This window comes from Hippocampus guttulatus, chromosome 1, assembly GCF_054856545.1.
Source record: "Hippocampus guttulatus isolate MCC_2025c chromosome 1, RoL_Hgut_1.0, whole genome shotgun sequence".
In the NCBI taxonomy this organism is placed as follows: Eukaryota; Metazoa; Chordata; class Actinopteri; order Syngnathiformes; family Syngnathidae; genus Hippocampus; species Hippocampus guttulatus.
The window spans coordinates 20,216,550-20,234,885 of record NC_141261.1 but is presented as its reverse complement, the minus strand read 5'-3'; the positions used below and the strand labels follow the sequence as shown (position 1 = coordinate 20,234,885).

At 41.5% G+C, this 18,336-nt stretch overlaps 1 protein-coding gene across 2 annotated transcripts in view; it reads right to left on the bottom strand.

Moving 5' to 3' along the window:
• The window catches only part of ncam2a (neural cell adhesion molecule 2a), a 187,068-nt gene that overhangs the window by 48,561 nt on the left and 120,171 nt on the right, over positions 1–18,336 (bottom strand). For both annotated transcript variants that reach the window (XM_086117660.1, XM_086117651.1), the window contains exons 2-5: positions 10,694–10,768; positions 5,991–6,197; positions 1,399–1,542; positions 252–389 (exon numbers count right to left, since the gene is read on the bottom strand). In XM_086117660.1, the coding sequence (XP_085973786.1) occupies positions 252–389; positions 1,399–1,542; positions 5,991–6,197; positions 10,694–10,768 (564 nt within the window). The remainder of the gene's footprint in view (positions 1–251; positions 390–1,398; positions 1,543–5,990; positions 6,198–10,693; positions 10,769–18,336) is intronic.

The window sequence follows — 18,336 nt, the reverse complement described above, 5'->3', positions numbered from 1 at the left end:
AAGTCTAAGTTCTGAGCAATATCTAACACTATTCGTGCTTTTTGGGGGGCCTGATACTACATGAGGTGGGGAGACACAGACAGAATCCAAATTAGTTGATTTTTTTTTTTTTAGATGGCCAAAAGGCTCTATGGAATAAAAAAAAAACAAAAAACAAAACAAAAACAAAAAAGCCAGCAGACGAGCACTCGGACCATTTCTGTTCTCTTCGTGCGGACATATCTGATAGTCTTGACATTGATCGAACTCACCGTTGACCACGACAGCAATATCCACAAAGTCGATCTCACCACGAGCCTCCACGCTGGCCTCGCAGCGGTACACGCCCTCGTCTGCTTTGGTCACATGGTGGATCTGCAGGCTGTTGTTTGTCAGCACTTTGAGCCTGCCTGCACCGCACAAAGGGGGAAAAAAAAAAAAAAAACAAGCAAAGAAACACACAAACAAGAGAAGCCTGATAAGCATGTGTATGAAAATTGCAAAAGAAAATTGCCACGCTCCTCTCGCTGTCAATCTTCTTTTGCACACGTTCACCTGATAACGTCGACAGAGATAAACACTTCCCATTGTGGCGGCAACGCTATCGCATTTCTCTACAAAATGCTTTAAAAAAAAGTCAGACTGCATTTTGAGAGCAACCTCAAAAATCAAGGTCACAGTTGTACAATTCAGAGTTTGAAAGCTACACTTCTGAGGTCTCATCAAAAGTTGGTGGTCACCTCTTTCACACTAAACACATGATGCCATCACAAAATATTTCAGAGATAGTAAAGACGAACTGGTTTTGCCTCGACAACACGATCAAGGTTTAATGACGGTAATAGTTTGACAGAGGATTGGCATAATCCTCTTTCCCAAGTGGAAATATTTCAAATCTGAACAAATCAGAGACATGAACAATCTCTAGTAACTAGTACTATATTTATTTAACTTATTTTTTACTAACAGGGGGACTAAATTTTCCATATGCATAAGACCAATCATATCTTTTCTTCAGTCCATTCTGTTAATTCCGCTTTAAATGTTAATTTTTCTTTCGGACTCCCTTAACCCATAATTCGTCAGTACAGACCCGGGAAATAACATTTCAGAGACAACTTTGTCATATTCACACATCTTTTCGGCGAGCACAAATTTCGTCATCTGGAAAAATCGGAACTACAGTAATTTGGGGAAAGTAATTGTTAGGATGTCAAATGAACCCTTTTTGGGACTGCGGTTACGACAGTGGACAGCTTATCATGTTACAGGGTGCATAAAAGGCTTAATTATCATCCAAATGTAGTTGCGTTTCCATTGAACATAAAGAGTATAGTTGTTAGGAGTTCTGCCACAGCGCAAAAACTGAATGTCCCAAAATGTCAGATTCTCTGCAAGATCACATTTATTTTTACTTACTGTGGTGCTCCTCAACGATCTCCCTGCCCTGGTAGGACCACACGACCTCCGGCACCGGCGAACTGATGACATCACAAACCACCTCCGCCGTGTCACCATAGCGGAACTCCTGCGGCGACTGAATGTCTCGAAAAGTCAGCTTTTCTGCAAGATCAAACAAGACTGTTTTTTCATCAACATTCAACATGCAGTCAAATATTAAGTTCATTGTACAAACAAAGACGACATTTAAAAAAAAAGGGTCAAGTGTGCACACATTGTGACTCATTGAAAAGCTCAAATAAATATATTTTGGATAAAAGTATTTGGGCAGACTTCTTGGATCAATTGATTTATAAATTAGGGATCCGGTTTGGCAGTTGCCATTCGACCTTAATTAAGTCTTCATCCTTGACACTTTGGACACTTTGGTACTTTATGTTGATGTGTGCTTTTCCACTCACCAAAATTAAATACAAGCTCATTCCATCTTGACTGAATTTGTGGACCAAAATTAAAAACAAATGTAAGGAGGACGCTTCACTCGTCAAGCACACTGTCAATTGCAGTGTATCCCTACATACAGTACCGTACAACATTTTAAGGCTTGGAAACGCTTAAATCACTAGTCTGGTGAGCCAAGACTTGGACCGGGGATAAAAAAACAAAGTGACTAAGTCTGACAAGTCGACCACAAAAATATATTGACACACAATTTTTGCCCTGAAGCTTTGCAGGCACTATCGGCATCCACAGAGACGTTTCCATACATATTCGATTACATATACTCAAGGAGTATTAAAAAAAATGTTCAGGACCCTTTCATAGTCAGTTAGCACCCACTGTTGGTGGAAAATTTATATTACAGTCAAGTAATGCACTTTTACATGTCAGGGGTCGCCACAGCAATGATATATTTGGTGCAGTTTTTAACACGATGCCCTTCCTGACACAACCAACGCATTTTTTTTCCCAGGTTTCTGACCGGTGGTGGCTGGGAATTGGCATACAGCACAAAGGGTGCAAATCCATCAGATTATCCGATTATTCAATGGAATAATCGATTAAAAAAAATCTATAGTGACAGCCCTATCCAAGACTTGCTCTTCTTCACACTGGCAGGCAACCATCTGCTATCACCTGTAAGTGGCATTTGTAAGCCACACATTAATCAAGCAATGCTCCCGTATCAGTCTTCTCCATTAACAGGCTACCGCATTAGCATTTTGCTGCTTGATTTATGTCAAGCTGCTTTCCCACCGACTGCACCATCCGCCTGCGCACGTGTCTGGCATGTCACTACTGTCATTAACATCAAGCCACCGCGCGTATTTGTCATTCATTCCAGTGCTTTCTTATGATTTATCTCTCATGTTCTTCCTCTTATTTGCTGCTTGTGCTGCTGTGTAGGGCTCAAAGGCTCATTTCTTTTGTTTGCTTCCCCATCCTCCAGTCGAGCGGCGCCGCAGAGGGGGAGACATCCTTTCCCTTAGCAGCAGTATGCCGCACACAGACACGACACGAGAGGTGAGAAACGTCAATTTGGGTGTTGGTCTGCAAATCAGTCTGAGAGCATGAACATCAATTGCTTTTCTCAACTGATTCAATCCCATTGTCATTGGCCTACTTTGTTTACAGTAGCCCCTTTTAATAGTAGCCAACAAAAACACAACTCAAGCTGTCTGCACCGCTGTGTGGGTTACGCCAGGCCATGTTTCTTTCCCGGATGCAGGTGCCAGTCAGGGCAGAATGATTAGAAGCAGCTGTCATGGAGTTGTCAGATCCCGATGACAGGAAGTTGACACTTTTCTTCATAGCGGCAATGAATTTCATGTCAAACACTGAGTCGTGTCCGGGCTGGCCTATTGCCTGAGGGGTCTTTGGCTGGCTCAGCGGCTGAGGCTTCAGGTAGACTTTCATATAGGTGTACGTCGAGGGCTGGAGCGATTGAAGGTTGGTTGCTATGGAAACCATGTTTTTTTAGGAGCTGGCAGGTGAGATTGAGACTGTGATGTCTCCCCAAACAGCTTATGGAAAGAGGATGAAAAAGGTGAGCATGTATTAAGTTGCAAACGTGTATTTGAGTGTAATATAGGTTAAAATGAATTGCATGTTAACACGCATCTATGGCGACACAATATTAGAGTCGTGTAGTATATTAGGTGAGCAGTAGCTGATGTCATACCCCACGTTTCTTTATGGTATTTTGTTCAAAATTGACCCTGTTCATCTTTAAAATTTCCCAAATATTGAAAAAACATCATTGTTTCAATAGCTGGAACATCATATCTTCCCCCTGATCTGCCATAATCTTACAATTAACAACTGTCACAATTAACAACGATACATTTTCTTTTCAGCACATGGAAATAAAATGTAATTGCATCAGTTGCTCTCAAATAACTCACGCATGAAAACGTTTTACAAATACTTTGTACAGTATTTCAAATCAGAGAAAAGAAAAAAAAAACCTTTCTTGAAAAACAGAAATTAGAATCCGCAATCCAAAAAAGAAAAGAATCCCAACGCTTCAGTGCACTTTTTTCAGTGTGGCACGATTATTTTGATTGATATCCAAACCACAATTAATAAAAACGATTTTTCATTGATCTCAAAAATTAATATTTATTTAACTACAAAAAAAAAACAACTGCTTGAAACTGTCGTGATAGCATGAAGCCCTTTCATTTTTGTGTCTTGAACACGTTGCTCTTGAAGACTCAATTCTTTTTGTCAAATGCAAATGGTTCCTTGTGAATCATCACTTATCATGTGATATTCAAGCCTCTGGCGCTTTCATTCTGATGCAGCCACATCTTTGCTACCTTGCATCTTTGCAAACATACGAACCGTGAAGAAGTGCCTCCCTTCATCGCTTCATCATATTTATTTTATCTTATTTTGTTCTTCAATTTAAATTTTCACAAGACTTGGGACTTACTGGGCTAACATGGGACCTCATACCATTTCAGCTGGAAATATGTGTTGGTACAAAAAATAAAAAATAAAAAATAAATACCAGCTGTTCCTACTCTGCATGCTTTACAATGGGAAAATGAGCGTACAAGAAGTTGTGCTTGAGCTCAATTAATGTAACGTACAGTATCTTTCACAGATTGGGAAGAATGTGTGCCTTTGAGTACAGGTAGTCTTATTTTACAGGTGTGTTTGCGTTTGGTGATTGGTTATTTGAATGGATATAATTCCTGGAAATGTATGCTAATTTTCGATTAGCATGTCAATGGGGTTGAGTTTGATTTTAGCACTAGCGCTGGCGATGTTTTTAAAATGAATCATGTCTTATAAAATAACCCTTGCTTCCCAAAAATATGTGGTCATCAATGGCCAGGAAAATCTTATTTTGAAGTTGAAACACCGGCAACGTGACACAGTGAAATGGCTGACTTCCAGACCGTGTTTGCGGCATGTTTTATTTCCGTCACAAACCGTTGCTACGGTTGACAACAACAACGTTGTCCTGCAATAACCTTCAATAATTAAAGGCATGAAAAAAATACAAGACTTAATTACACTGACACTGTATTGCAGTGTCATTTATGTCTATTAACTTGAGCGCTGCTAGCCTGGCTAGTGCAGCTAGCCCAGCTAACCACGCTAGATAGTGCGCTGCTATGGACAATTTAAACTTAATTATAAAATGTTTATTATGTAAAAACGAAAACCAGTTGGCCGTTTATTATTAAGTTGAAGGGTGTTTTTTTTGCCTTCTGTGTCTTTAACAAAGCAGATGTTTAAAAAAAAGATGTTTTTATTTTTATCCGAATACCTGAAAATTCCATTGTAATTTTTAGTTGGATATACGAATACCAAAATCTTCGATCGCTGCAGCTCGATACTCTAACTGGGGTGTCACTAAACAATTCGAATCACATACATGTGACATGCTTGCTGCACAAGAAACACAGTGCCTTCAAGGTACTTTCACAATGTCAGGAACTTGCATAGACATGGCACTATATGGCACATTCAGCGTTTTTATTCTCTTCTCATGATTTTATGATCATGGGAAGCCAAAATCTATATCACGATTAAAGTAGGATAAATTGCTCAGCACGAGAAATTATTCTCCCAAATCATCCTACTATAATGTGTTCTTTATTCTCTAGAACATGTCACAAACCGTGCCAAAAATCGAAAGTCATATATTCCGTCGCCTCCGCAGAACAAATGCAAGGGCCTATTCAGAGTTAGCTTTAACAATACCGTCCTCACCGTGAAATTGTTTCTGTAAATACTGAACAACACTTCACTTCCTCTCTACCTTTGTGCCTCATAACATTACATTTCTTTGTTGGGAAATAGTGCTGGGACAGCAAAGAAGGCTGGCCTCCGTGGCGTATCCCTCATTGTGCCATGCAGGATCAGAGTCCCATGGCGTGGCTAAAAGTCATTATACTTTAATTACAAGACAAAGAGGGACCATACACACACATAATCTTACACGTGCACATAAAACAGTTTCCAAATCACTATAATATGCAGATTTATTGAGTGGCAACGTGATTATTAGCGAGCGTGTTTAAAGGGCATTATATCTTCATGTCACACTCTGTGCAATAAATACAGAAATGTGTGCAACGCGTTGACCTTACGGTAAATCTCCAGCACCACGGAGGCCTCTGCCGTGCGACCGTTGGCTTCAGTGGCCTGGCAGCGGTAGATTCCGGCATCCTCAACAATGGCGTTGTAGATGATAAGGCGGGATCGTGATGTCTCTGTGTGCAGAGCCATGCGCTTGGAGGCCACGATGCGCTCTCCTTGAGGATTGTACCACTCCAGCCTCACCGGCTCGCCAATCGCTGTAAAGCCAAGAAAAAACAAAGTCTCAGTAAGGAAATAAATATTGCTCCAAGCTTATGCTTGGAAGACGACCATACTCCCTCCTTGCTCGAAATGGTGGAAGTAACAAACATTTCCAGAATTTGACATCACCTTCGATGACTAATTGGTCAGTAAATCAATGGTAATATGTCGCTAGTAGATTTCATTTGTTGCTGGAAGCATTTTCACATTTTGATGATTATCACCTCAATACGCTCCATCTTATTTTATTGATGATTATTGTTTGCATTATTGGTGCGCTATTAAATCTTCTACAATTACAACTTAATCATTTGATGGTTGAATTATTTTACTGCTGTAATAATTTTCATATTTCAATGATTCTCAACTCAATACATTCCATCTTATTTGATTGATAATTATTGTTTACATTTTTTCTTCACTACTAAATCGTTTAAAAATATACATTTCATTGATTCTTGTCATCTTTATTATTTTATGACACACCCACTCTCTCTTAAATGAAAGAATGGCTACACTCATAACATCGTTGTTGCTACTAGGGAAACTAAGTACCGGTAGTTACTCCGGCTTTGTATCAAATTATAAATGAATCCTTACGGTCTTACCAAAGACAGTAAAAATACCAAAAAACCCTTAACAAATGCACCATATCTACAGAAAAAAGGAAATGGCTCTACGTTCACCTTATTTCTACTAAGTTCACTCAAAAAAGGTGGATGAATGGGCAGGACTGACTTCTTAAAAGCGTGGTAGTGAGAACGAGTCCCTATAACGTCCGCTTACGAAAATTCCCATCCCCTCCGGTGACCGTGTTAGAGCGGGAGAGGGGGAAGGGGAGTTTCAACCCTTTGAACGGAGAGTCGGCAAGGACTTTCCCAATAGTCCGATAGGTAAGCAGGATCTGACAATAGGTTATTGTTGTCAGCCATATTTTGTTTAACGCATTGCCTATAGCGTTATAACGCCGCCACATGGACGCTATTCACGAGCCCATCTATGGCATTTATTGTTATGGGCTGGCATTACACAACGGACTAATGTGATTGTTAAATACACAGCGTATAAGTCTCTTTGTTTTATGTTTACTTTGACAATAAACTTCGGGTTAAGCCAAACTTCACCGATAAAACTATATTGGGCTCATGTCACTCTGGCTCGATTTGACAGGCTAAAAATGGCGGAAATTGACATTCCATTCAGCTCCCTCACTGATCTCTGTGAGACAGCTAGTGCCTTGTCATGTCACATCACATCCTTGGCGCGTGTGCTTGCCACTCATTAACAACAAATATGATGACATAACCAAAGATGGGCTTGAATATTTTATTTTGCTCAGCTTCCTGGCTTCCTGCTGATATACAGTATGTCACAACATACCTGTTCGCATCCTATCACATTTCACACACAATGTGACAGTTAGGTATGTTAAAGTTGACACCACTCCCATGATGACTTTTAATTTACAGAGGATATGACAAGACGGGGATGTGTTGCATGCTGCGTTGTTTTTCCAAGCCCTTTGCTGTCTTCACAACAGCAACTTGTGGAAAACCCTGTCAGACATCTCTTCAAATCTGCATAAGCTCTCCCATTATTATTGATTGGGTTTCTTTCGCGCCACAGCACCCTGACAGCTGACAGTTGAAAATAGCTGATGAATAGGATTGTTAATTACAAGGACATGAGGCAACTTGTAATGCAAACCCAATTCCAATGAAGTTGGGACGTTGTGTTAAACATCAATAAAAATAGAATACAATGATTTGCAAATCATGTTCACCCGATATTTTATTGAATAAACTACAAATACAAGATATTCAATGATCAGTCTGATAACCTTTCGTTTTTTTTTTTTTTTTTTTTTTTTGAAAAAGTTGAGGATTGCTCATCAAACACTTGTTTGGAACATCACACAGGTGAACAGGCGGGTCCATGGTTGGGTATTCAGCTTCCTTGAATTGCTCAGTCATTCACAAGCAAACAAGACCCAGAAAACACTGCCGGCTTCTCTGGGCCAGAAGTCTGTAAGATGGACTGATGAAACGTGGATAAGTCCACAGTTCAAATTACTTTTGGAAATTGTGGGCGTCGTGTCCTCCGGGGGAAACGGGAAAAAGAACCATCTGGACTGTTATGGACGCAATGTTCAAAAACCAGCATCTGTGTTGATATTAAGGCTGTGTTAGTGCCAATGGCATGGGTAACTTACAGTACACATCTGTGAAGGCACCATTAATGCTGCCATCCAACTGTCTTTTTCACGGACACCCCTGCTTACTTCAGCAAGACAATGCCAAACCCCATTCTGCACGTGTCACAGCCATGTGGCTTCGTACTTAAAGAGTGTAAGTACTCTAGACTGGCCTGCCTGCAGTCCAGACCTGTCTTCCATTGAAAATGCACATGCGCATTATGAATTATTACATTATTATAAACTATTATATTAGTAGTCTGCGATTGGCTGGCAACTGATTCAGGGTGTCCCCCGCCTACTGCCCGGAGACGGCTGGGATAGGCTCCAGCACCCCCCGCGACCCTAGTGAGGATCAAGCGGTTTGGAAAATGGATGGATGGATGGATGGATATATTAGTAGTAGTATTAGAAAATACGACAACGGAGACCTTGGACTGTTGAACTGCTTGAAGCTGTACACCAAGCAAGAATGGGAAAGAATTTCGCCTACAAAGCTTTTGTTCAGTTCCCCAACATTTATTGCATGTTGTTAAAAGAAAAGGTCATGTAACACAGCGGTAAATATGATCCCGTCCCAGCAGGTTTTTTTTTGAAGTGTGTTGCAGTGATAAAATTCAAAGTTAAAAACAAGAATAATCCAACTTTATCAGTTTGAACATGAAATATCTTCTTTGCAGTGTATGCTGAGACCTAAAGCAGCATTATATAAACAAACAAAATTTGACACATCATCACACAAAAGTTTTGCCCGACTAATCTTGTCACGTTGCACCCAAGTTGAGTTGATATAAAGCAAAGGCAAACATGCATTTTGCGAGCCCCTCGGATGTGTTTCAGCAGCTGACGCTTGTTCTGGCGTGATGCCACTGCAATAATTGGAGAGGTTAGACATACCATAATGTCAGTTTAACCACCTCCATATCTGTCAAGCTGAGCCTCTCGCTTCACTGGACCCTTTTTTGTTCAACATCACATAAATGCTCTTTCGTGTGAGCTAAGCTCAACAATTTTATTGAATGAATAGCAGCTCTTGTTTTCTGAACACCACATTTTATTTAATCACTCTTGCTACAAACTCAGATCAAACATTTGTCAGGGTAAGTCTATGAATACGTTTTCATGAGAATAATATTTTGCTCTTGTCCTAATTTTATTTTAGTTGGGATTTTTGTTTTTTTCACTGTTGCACTTTCCAAGGAGTTTCCTGCATCGTACCTGCTGCTGAATGACATCGGCAGGGTATTTAGATGCGGGAGAGACTGAAGGAAGATGCGGGGTTATTGTTGTTTGCTTACTACCATCGCCACAGCGTTTGGCTGCCCTTGTGTTTGTTTCGCAGTCTTCTTGTCCTGCCAGTAAATACTTTTCATCAGAGTGTTAGCTTTGAAGTACTCCTATGAATTTCTATTTCTCATTCTGTGCCGCCTCTAAGTTTTTAGTTTTGAGTTTATTATTTGCATTTCCCCTCACGCTTGCCTGTAGCTTTTGTTCAAATACTGTAAATTCTGTCCGGGTTTGTTTGTTTGCTTTGGAATCCACCATCAGCATTTTTATGGATTGATTTTTCTTTGCTCATGAAAAGACAACGTGGTCAAACTGCTTTCTGTTGATACGCAGTTACAAAAATGACTGAGAAGGCTGTAATATGCAGCAATACTTTGGAAAGGAACTACGAGTGACACCGTGTCCTTTTCGAAAAGTCTTTTGAAAATGTTTTTTTAGAATTTCATGATTGGAATTAGTTCATCTGCAACGAGCATGCTGTTCGCATGCTAAAAACATTCTCTGCTATATTTTGGGGATTGAAGACTTTGTTTGTGGGAATGGTTATGGCCTCCCTTTGGCAGTATGGCGACGGCACTGAACGTGACAGCCTGTAGTGTCGAGGAGGAGCTTCTTATCGCATGCCTCCAACACGCTTTTCAGGCTATGCTTGTCTGTGGGCTGGCAAAGGAGAACAGGCAAGCAGCGGGAGGTGGGTCGGACCTGCCAGCGCCGGCCTCTCTTGATGACCATTTAGGGAGAACAATGACGGGGAGTAAACACTGGCGGTCAAAATGTCACTCACCATATGGGGAGGATGGAGCTGTCATTAAAAGAACAAACAGACCCCCTACTGTGCCTATACAACCAGTCTCCAAACATACCACACACACACACACACACACACACACACACACACACACACACACACACGCACGCACACACACACACACACACACACACACACACACACACACACACACACACACACACACACACACACACACACACACACAGCAGGGACATTTGTACCTGTGCAGATGAAGAACTTGGACTCTCCAACACTTAGCTCCACCTTGTTCAAGGAAATAGAAACCTGTAGGATGGCTGGGATACACAGACAACAGAGGGGGAAGAAAAGAAACAGAGAAATAGTTAGTTCCAGCTGAACTGACTTGATGTTGTTTCCAGGCATGTACTGGGGTACCGTTTTCCTGCTGTCTGTCAAGTCCAATCCAATCCAACATGTTGTCCACACCAAGCATTTTTTTTAAGCAACAGCATTGAACACGACAGACGTCTTTGTAAACTGCGTACGTGAAGAAAGATTGACTTGGTATCTGTGACAAGCTTGTCAGGCAGTTCTTCAGCGAATGACGTGCGTTGAAGAGGCCTGAAAGTATTGCAGCTTCTCACTATCACAGTAAGGCATCTCCAGAACGTGTTTACTTTCGGATGACATGTACAGAAAGTAGCAAATAGACCAATATTTTTACCAATTTGCTCTGGAGGGAAAAAAACAAACAAACAAAGTTTTCATGTGGACTTTACTACATTGGCAAGAACAAATAGGGAGCTTATCAATGTCAGAGCATAAAACGGTTGAGTGAACCTCCATTCAGCACTGACAGAAAGCTTGCAATTGGAGGAAGTGCTCTCGCATTTGAAAAATGGTAAAATGCAGAAGAGGGCGAAAGATGGTGAGCATTGCCACAGCCAGGATGAGATCGGAGTGAGTCTTGATCAATAGTGGTCAGAGGAGCCAGAGTTTTTTTTTTAAAAGAAGTAAATCTCTCACGGTGAATAATACTCAAATGGTGATCAATTCTCCTCAAGGTAGCCGAAAGCACACCTGCTCGAGGAGTTGCGGTGGCGCACAGCTGCCAACGGAGGACAGTAGCGGGTCACTGACACTATCCGCTGGAGGAGGAGAGCGGTTTCGACGCAATTTTTAAGAGCACAAAGGGCACTCTATCAAGCGTTCATATGCGCGAAGATGATAAGTCACTTTTTAGTTCAAAAAGAAGGCACCGATGCTAGTACCTCTCAAAAGACTGTGATTAAACGACAACCTTGAGATGCTTGAACCACAAATAAAGCTTTGCAAAGGGACGACTTTCAAATGACATCCTTTGTGGGATTGTGTAGCTTCTTCACTGATGCAATGCATTGCGGGCGATTGACATTAACTGTGCTAATAGACTATTCTGGTTTTAAAAAAATGCTGAGCTCTGTTGTATCTAGTGGTTAACCGCATGACAAGACATTGACAAATGGCAAACAAAATGAAGGAGAAAAATCCTGTGTCAATGACTCTTTTCAATTTCATGTTTTCATCTGTCCACAAAATGAGTGAAATAGGCTGGAAGCCACATAAAATGAAGGCGTAGTGAAACGCAGCTCTTGTTGAAATAAATTGCTGACCGAGATGCAAATATTCATGGGTCAATTAATTATGGGCGATAATTGTTTGAAGGCTAAGGCCTTCAAACTTTTGTCATTCAACATTTTTTCAGACCACTTTCTTGTCCTACATGTCCTTTCACATTTTTCATCCGATTCACTTTATTCAAATTTCAAAATATTCAGACTATTCATGTCATACGGGTACCATTTTTTTCTTATTTCAAAATTTTCACCCCCAATCATCCAATTCATTCCCAATGAGACATTCATCAAAACAGAATTATTCAGCTCATTTAATTCACCTTGGGAACCAATTTCAAAATTCACACATGTCCAAAATGTCACATTTTGCACACACATTTTCTTGCCATTACTGACTTATTTTTCAACATTTATTCACTGATTCACATAATTCCCATTTCAACACACTCCAAGACTTCAGGCTTTTCAGAGCTACAAATTTTCTTGTTCCGAAAACTCACATTTTTCATAAAATTCAAAACATTTCCACCCTAAATTCACCATCAATTTCTGATGGCACATTCCAATTCTTCCTATTTGACACGTTAATCTTTCAGCACATTCAATTCACCTTTGGAACGGTTTTCAGCATGCCAAAATTTCCTTTTTATCAAATATTCAAAATTTTCACCATTAAAATTCCCACAAAAATGATCAGTTTTGTTTTGTTTTTCCTCCTCTACTCCTTTTTTTGGACCGAATCAAACCGTTCCAACTTTAAACTGTTCAGTAGACGTGTTTTTGGATATTTCAGCTGTAGTAGTACGGCAATGACCGTTATTCTTTTCTTTGGATGTTTAACAGCGAGCTTCAACTGAGTGCGAGATAAAATACCTCAAAGCCTCTTTTTGGATCAATTTTTCACACTCTTTGAATTGAATTTACTGCTACCATACAGCACGCGCAGCTCAAGTTTGCGCTCGCAAGTCCAAGTAAAAAATGCGCTGTATGATGGCCCGTATCTCCAAAAACTCGGGACACTCATGCCTCAAGGCACCAATGCCTATGATCATCCATATATCCATTTGTCAATCCAGCCCATGGCATCGTCCTCCGTGCAGCATTCTCTCTCCCCAAGACTATTTTTTGAATACATTGCACTGCATGAGTTGACCCGGTGACGGCAACAGCTTCTCGTGGAGCACATGAAAGCTGGACAACGCTCTGTTGCCCTTCACTGATCCCAGTGCGCAGTCAGCGGTCTGGCGGAGAAGCGTCTGTGCCCTCCATTAAAGAGCTTCATGGCAGCCACGGACGGGCGCAGGCGATGCACACACAGAGAAGCGGAAAGCTACGCGACGTTTGTCTGCGTGAAATGTTTTTGCAAGCTATTTTTTGCAGCTTGTCTTGACATTGTTTCACCTGAGCAAAATGTACAAACTTACTGTCCGGTCTTGCGAGTAAAAAGTGAGGCTTATACTCAGCCATCCATATCTAATCACAACCGCATACAAGTGTGGTTTCAACACACACAAAGGCACGCTGGCTTGCAAATACCGTACATGCACCAAGTCAAGCAAGTGCAATCACACCTGCGATATCTGGCTTTTTGAAGACTGAAGGAAACTGCGGGCTGGTAGCAATGCTCCCTTCGAAGATTTCGCTGTTATCGAGCCTCTTTTTTTTTTTTTTTTTTTAATGTGGGAATTTGTGGCTCATTACAGTGGCTGAGTGTGCGATTCATGCAGTCGGTTAATTAATGAAATGAGCCTCGAGGTTTGAGTCTATGAAAGTTCATTATCCCCTGAGGTGTCTGGCGTGGAAATTAAACTTTTTTTGTGTTTAATTTGTTGAATTACTGAAATTAAAACCCTATGAACGTTATTAGTTACAAAAAACATGCCAGTATTTTGAGTCACTGCCTCATTACTTTGGATTGTTTGGTTTCGCTGCGATGACAGATCGTTCTCATCACAAGTTTAGGTGGGCTTTTATCATCATTACCAAAGAAATTGTTTTCTTATTCGGAGCTTCGGCTGTCACTGATGCTCAGGAACAAAGACGAGAGAACTGATCCTTGCGGGAAGATAAAAAGGTGGCAGACAAGCGACGCACAAATATCCAGCGTGAGATCTGAACATAAATACAGAATTATTGAAATCAAAAAGCAAAGCAATGCAATGAAGATGATCACGCTTTATTGAGCAAACGTGCCATTTCACAATGCTACAATTGTTCCTTCTATATTTCGAATGCCAGCTGTCACTTCTGGTTTTTGTCTGAATTTGATTAACCCCGCAACCATCAGCTTCTTTGTTCTATTTATTATGTCGAATCGAAACAAGCATCATCGTGCACTATACCTGGCGAGTTATTTTCACGTCAGGTTCGGAAGCTGCAAGATAATGACAGTTACTTGCCTAAAAGGCCATTCTATCACAGAATCAAACAATATCCCGTGGATGCACCAAATCACGGGCTCATCACGAGGGCCGTGCAATCAACTGCTGGAATAGAACGAATTCAGGTCTTGCTTACAAACTCCACTTCTGGATGTGAAAGGAATTTGGAGCCAGTGTGTTAACAGCCACGTTTCACCCCCTCAACACACACACACACACACACACACACACACACACACACACACACACACACACACACACACACACACACACACACACACACACACACACTTCATTATTCTTTACCCTCCGTCACAAAATTTCTCGGACAGATTGAGTCGAAACTGGAGCGCCACATCAGACAAATCCTATTTGTTTGGATATTGTGTCCATATTTATGGAAACTTAAGAAGTGCGAGGCCTGCAGGTGCAAAATAATACCTTGGTCCCAAATCTGGAAAATTGATCATCTTGAGCCATTTTTTTTTCTGCCTTGCCTTCACCTTGTTTTTCCCTCATGCTGGCAATCCTGCCGTACCTAATCTCATAGTTATTTTTCTAATCTCCGCTGCACGGCCATTTCACTTTCTCGCAGCTTTCCTTTCTCTCCCTGCGCGTGGTCATTAACGTGTGGTTTGTCTCACATGTGCAAACAAGATTTTCCATAAACTCCCTTACAGGACTAATATCTTTCGTTTGCCAGAGATAAATTGGGGGAAACAACAACAACAACAACACCCACCTGCTCTATGTGAATTGCATGTCCCTTCCCTTTGGCATTTGTCACGTTAAAGGTTGGAAGGGGAAAGGGGGTGGAATGCTATTCAGTCTTTGCAACAAATGACAGATATTAAAAAAACCCAAACAAAAACACAGTTGGGGTAGACTTCCTTCAACCAAATGAGGCACACATCGATTTTAACAGGACGAATGAGCAGACCCACGCATGGCGAACTGGCGGGAGGAGTGAGGAGGAGGTCGCGTCAACTGACTGAGAAGATAGATGCAGTCATAAAAGCAAAAGGCCTTAAAGGCAAGATGAGCTCGTCACGTGCAACAATCCGTTATTCAAGACAAAGTTATTGAATCAAAGCGCAAACCCTGCAGCGCACAAATGCAAATGCTTGCAGACCAATGGCACTTTCGAGGATGTCAACGTGTTTGCGGATCAACCTAAGAAGAGTGTATTTTCTTCCCCAGTCACAGCAGGCTCATCCACAAAGATGGACCTTCCGCTGAGTTTGCAATCCAAACATCAACGGAGATGGGAAGCAAGTAATGGTTTGCGATAGCCCAATATGTTTGCGAGACAATGAATGATAGATAATTTTGCTGAATCTGTGTACAAAAGCCACAAAACGGTGTTGTTGTAGCAGCAGGCGATTCAGATCCACTTTGACAACTCCGCAATGAAAACAGTCCTAAAGTACACTTGAAAATGGTTTGAAGTATTGTGAGCGTGTCAGTGCGACACCGTGCTCCTGTTTCAAAGCAAATGCAAATTCGCACAGGGGGGCAAGTTCAATTCTGGAGGTGGCCACAATTTTACATCGCTGCTATTGGGGGGCAACATATAGGACCGCACAGTTTTATGTTTGATTTTGCGGTTTTGGAATATGTAGGACAGAGTACTTCTTAGTGGAAGTGATTTTTATAAAGGCAGCCTGGTTGGCATGTCGGTCCCACAGTAAAGAGGTCCAGGGTTCCATTCCGGTTTTGGGGACCTCCTGTGTGAAATTTGCATGTTCTCGCTGTGCCTGCATAGGTTTTCTACAGGGACTCACTTTTTCTCCCACATTCAATTAACATGCATGGCAGGCTAATGGAACACTCTGAAATTGTCCGTAGGTGTGATTGTGAGCGCGAATGGTTGTTTGACTATGTGTGGCTGGAATTGGCTGGCAAGCAATTCAGGGTGTACCCCGCCTACTGCCTGAAGACAGCTGGGATCGGCTGCAGCTCTGAGACCCTTGTGAGGTTGAGCGGTTCGGGTAATGAATGGATGGATTTTTGTGAAGGGGAAAAAAAAAGGAACAAAAAAAGTTCTCACATTTAATCTTTGCTTCTTGTTCAGCATTTTGTTATCCTTGAATTGTAATTGTAGTGCAAGTGAGCTCTTTGGACACTGGAAAAAAAAATACAGTGTGTAGTTAATTTGTTGTTTACTTCAAACCCTTTTCTGTGTTAGGAAACTGATTCTTTTATGCATGCATTGAATAATGTATGATAAAAAATGAAATGTATTAAGAGCACATATTTTGTCCATGTTCAAAATAGTATTTTTTCACACATCTGGTCAGGAAGTGTATAGCCCCCGCCGCTCCTCCGCAGTAGCACTGATGAAAAAAATTGCGCCCCGTCTAGCATTCCAGTTTCCCATCTGTGACCTCAAGGGTGGGCAAAAAGGTTGCCTCTATGATGGAACCTGTGATGCATGCGGCTCACTATAATTTGTGGATTGAAATAACGTGAAGGCCAACAGGTTATTATGTGGTCAGACCCTGCCAATGACCACGGCATTGCCATTATGTAATCGCTTAATTCCGACACAAAGAGGGGGTCAGCAGTTGTTCTCCAGCCTGGGAAAAGAGGCCCTGAGGTGTGAGGCACAAATGTCTGCGTCTGGCTTGCAAGCAATAAGAGGTCCAACCTTAGCTGGCTCATAATTGAGACGGGACATCCCATGATAAAAGGAGCGTCATACCTGTTTCATGATCGGCACGTAAAACAGAATTATGCCCATTTCCTCAGGAACTTTGAAACAATGGGCTTCATTCACTAATAAAGGCCTAGAAATGATAACAATACTTGATCAATACAAAAACTTTCAAGCCCAGTATTACGTTTAGTAATTTCAGAAAGCTACTCTTATGTCTTTCCTCTGCTTTAAAATGTCTCCAAATCTTTAGTTTGTCCATGTGATTAAATGTTGGAAATGTACAGCGCAACCGACTGCACGCTACACAGCAGTAAATTCTACTCGTGGGCATCCATTCTCCGTCAGCAGCTCTCCACCCCGTTGACAAATGGATTCCGATGGGTAATAGTCCGTTTGTGTCAGGCGTCAACACGCCTTGCCACTGACGGTGCACGTGATGTACGGTAATGATGACGAAACACAGGTGCAGACGGCATTTTTGCAGAAGAATCGTTTAAGTTTGGCTTTCATTTCCTGAAAAATTTCAAAGCACGCCTTCATCAAACATCTTTTTTTTTCTTGAGTTACAATGCTTTTGTTAGAAACAGACATAAAAATGATAGCAGATCAGTGATTTCACAAAGGAAACGGCCTTTTTAAAATAAAATATCCACTCAGGTAACAAAAACGACAACGATATACTGTATAGCGTGTTCTCCTCAACTTTGATATCAAAAGGGTTTTGTGGCTCTCTGTGATTTGGGGGTGGGGGGGGGGGGGGTTCATTAATTTGATGCAAATGTCTCTGAGTATTTCAGGTTTCCGAGCCCTGGTCAAGGATAACAACTCTATGTCCAACAATGATATCTAAAAGCCACTTTTTTGCAGGGACGTGCGGTCAGGGGAGGCAGGTGAGGCAGAGCCGCACCTCTGAATGCGCATTGCATTGCGCGATCATCACAAACTGGGTTGATACATGCAACTGGCACGTGCTGCTTGCCGTACATCTGCACGTCGCCAATATAATGTTTGCAGATACGTTTATTTGACCTGCTTTTCCACAGTCTGGCTAATGTTTTTAACCATTAAATTTTAATGGGTTTTTTTTTGTGACATATTTAGATTTGCTGATGGGAAATAAAACGGCAGTGAAAAGGCACAGGTTGCGGCAGATAGTTCTCTGCCGCAATTAAGAGGGCGTACGTGAGCAAACAGGTACGTTGCGCTGTTCTTCTGCGCAAAGGCGCCAGGCGAGTCAAGTGCGATCC